The 3,478-nt window shown below is 37.9% G+C and overlaps 1 gene segment (V, D, J or C); it reads left to right on the top strand.

Annotated features, from left to right (window-relative positions):
• The first annotated feature begins 1,537 nt into the window (after positions 1–1,537).
• LOC120527996 lies at positions 1,538–2,256 on the top strand. The segment is given in 2 exon segments: positions 1,538–1,646; positions 1,779–2,256. Coding segments are annotated over 2 exon segments (369 nt in total).
• The last annotated feature ends 1,222 nt before the right edge of the window (positions 2,257–3,478 follow it).

The raw sequence follows: 3,478 nt of genomic DNA, 5'->3' as shown, positions 1-3,478 counted from the left end.
GTAGAACAGTAGCTGTACCAATGTACTCCATTATAGTGTCACTATTTATTTTAAACCAGCACTGTGGGCAAAGCAGAAGCCAATTCTGGATGGAAGGCAGTGTCAGTCCCAGCAGCAATGAATGCAACGTGCCATCTAATATAGAATTGGTTTAGAAAAAGATAAGATCAAGTGAAGTGGCAGTAAACACAAAAGTGCATTTATGAAAAATCACATCCTCAAAATCATAAAACATGGCATGGCAGGGTGATGCAGTCACCATCTTATTCTGTTTAATGGATGCATCTTCCTGCATTCAAATCGTTTGCTATGAGGATTGTTTTCTGCTAAGTACAACAAATTTTGTCTCATATCCCCAAAGACGTGCATGTCATTTGAACAGTGACACTAAATAAGTCCCAGGTGATATTGCGGTTGAGTGGTCCCACCTGTCCTGTTCACTGTTGCTTCCTGATTTCCTCCTGAGTTGGGATTCACCAATAAACATATTATTGTGTTGAAGGTTTAATTTTCAATGGATTATTTTCCCATTTTTGACCATCAATTCAAAATCAATAACTATCATGACAAAAAAAGATTTGAAAATTTATTAAAACTCAAATAACTGAAACCTCTCATTCATATTAATATTTCTACCCTTAATTCCTTACATTTGGCAGCAGTTCAAGCTTCTAATGGTCTTAGGGTAAGACTCTATTAGCTTTGCACACCTGCAATTGAGCAGTTTATCCCATTCTTCCAGGCAGATCCTTTCATGCTCCATCATATTGGATGGGTAAAACATTGGTAAGCTGCCACCTTTGGGTCCCTCCACAGATGATCCATGGAGTTTAAGTCTGGCTTTGGCTGGGACACTCAATGACAGACAAAGACTTGTCCCAAAGCTACTTCAGTATTGTCTTGACTGTATACTTTGGGTCATTGTGCTGAAACAGTTGCTGCAGTCTGAGGCTCAGTGCACTCTGCAGCAGGTTTTCCTCGAGAACTTTCTGTATTTGGCTGTATTCATCTTTCAGTCAATTCTAAACAGTCTCCCTGTGCCTGCTGCTGAAAAGCACCCACATGGCATACTGCTGCCACACCATCATTCACCAGAGAGATGTTATTAGAGAACTGATGAGCATTGCCAGGTCTTTGTCAGACGTAGTGCTTGGAGTTCTGCACAAACCGTTTCATTTTTGTCTCTTATCAGACCAGAAAAATATTTTCCTTATGGTCTTAGAATAGAAAAGGTGTTGTCAGATACATTTTACTGAAGAGTGTCTTCTGTCCATCCTCTCTGCTATAAATGCTTAATTGATGGACTCCTGCTGAGATGGTCATCCTTCTGACAGTTTCTCTCATCTCAGCAGAGGACTTTTGAAGCACTGTTAGAGTCATCATTGGGCTCTTGGTCACCTCCCTAACCAAGGCTCTTACCTTCTTGGGTACTCAGTTTGGTCTCAGTTCATTGTCGAGTACACCCTCACTTCATTTCCTTTGTTTCTTCCCCATTCAGGATTTGCATACTGACGTCTCTCCTTAAAGTGGCTTGAGACATAAAGAGTGGAGTCACTGAGATCGAGTCAGTTAAGCCTGTCTCTAAGACACAGTGGAGATGGATTTCTCACTTCTGTTTTTAGTGACCTTCTTTGTGTTCTTTGAAGGTGAGGTCTAGAAATAAATAAATTATTGCCCCTGTTATGTGAATTCTACTAAGTTGTAATGTAATTGCATTTATCTCAAAAAAATAAATAAATTGTATTTTATTTAATCTCTTGTATTCTCTTCTATGCAAGGGTCCTGTGGAGATATCATCATGACTCAGTCTCCCTCAAGTCTGTCTGCACGGCCAGGAGAAACTGTCAGCATGAACTGTAAAGCCAGCAGCTCCATTACCTATAGCAGCTATAATGTTCTTTCCTGGTATCAGCAGAGAACAGGAGAAGCTCCAAAACTCCTGATTTACTTAGCAAGTACTCTGCAGTCTGGGATCTCAAGTCGCTTCAGTGGCAGTGGCTCTGGACTTGATTACACGCTGACCATCAGTAACGTGCAGCCTGAAGATGCAGGACATTACTACTGTATGCAGGGCCGCAGTACTCCTCTCACACAGTGACACAGAGCCGTACAAAAACTCCCTCGATTTGTCTGTGCAGCTGCTGTTCTTAATTTTGCCGGTGCTAAGAGTGAAGTCACGGGTTTGGCACACAAAGGAGAAAGAAAGAGAAAAAGAGAACAGAAAGAGAGTCTTCTGATCACAACATATTACAGAAAAGGCAGCATGTGAGAAAATGACCCAATACAGAAAACCTTTGGAGTTAAGAAGAACTATCTATCTATCTATCTATCTATCTATCTATCTATCTATCTATCTATCTATCTATCTATCTATCTATCTATCTATCTGTATGCAATATTATCTGATTTAGAAACAGAATAGTCAGAATTATCATAAGAGGCCCTAATTTGGGGTGTTCATAAGAAGTGTAATAATTTACTTCATAAGATAGAAGTGTAAAAAAAAAAAAATAACTGCTACATCAGGTATTTGAAAAATGTAAATTGGGCTGTTCAATTTAAATGTTTAAAGTCCAGATATTCTCAAATGTTATAGAAATTTGTCATTTTTTTATCCTCTGGTAGAGGTCCACAAAGAGCTACATCTCTAGTAAAGAATCAAAAATAATATCAAATTCATGATCATTAACCTTGAAATAGTCTAAAACGATACTCTTATGTTTGAAATTTGTTCTTTTTAACCTTCTGTGAGTGGCCTTAGAGGGCTAGGACAACCAGTAAGGAATCAAATATTAAAAATATTATAATATTAGTGATCAGTAACCTTGAAATGGCATAAAACGGCACTCCAACGGCTTATATTACAGATCCCCATTCTTTTCAAAGTTTTCTGAAAAGGAGTAACTTTGACCCCTCGTGTCCCATTAGGGAGTAAACCCCTGGGGTCGGTAGATGTGGCCTGCACAACTTCAAGTCCTTCTGATCTTTTTATGATGAAGGCACTTATTGGTTTACTCTTTATCATGAGGGTGTAATTTCTTGCATAAAATGTGGTCCAAAAATGACCTTTTAAATAGGGTTTTACTGGTCTTGAGGTGGGACTCCCAAAAGCTTGACATTTTGCATATCTAGACATGAAATGGTATTATCATATGTGGTAGTTTTCTCGTACTGGTGAGTCAGGGGGCACTGGACAAAAATTTGAAGTTATTTCAAAATATTTATAATTAATTCTTATGAACAAGATAGATAGATAGATAGATAGATAGATAGATAGATAGATAGATAGATAGATAGATAGATAGATAGATAGATAGAAGCAAATTGTGTTTTATTTCCAGCAAAATTTGTGCTATTGACATAAGAAGAAAGAGATTTTGTCCTTTCTGGAAGCAATTTATGTGTATTAATTCATCATGTGTCTGTCTATCATTTAGTATTTAAATGAAGTGCTATAGTGAAAACAGGATTTATTTTA

Source organism: Polypterus senegalus, chromosome 4 (assembly GCF_016835505.1).
Source record: "Polypterus senegalus isolate Bchr_013 chromosome 4, ASM1683550v1, whole genome shotgun sequence".
NCBI classification, from domain to species: Eukaryota; Metazoa; Chordata; class Cladistia; order Polypteriformes; family Polypteridae; genus Polypterus; species Polypterus senegalus.
Note: the sequence above shows the minus strand (reverse complement) of the source record. Positions and strands in the feature narration are given on the sequence as shown.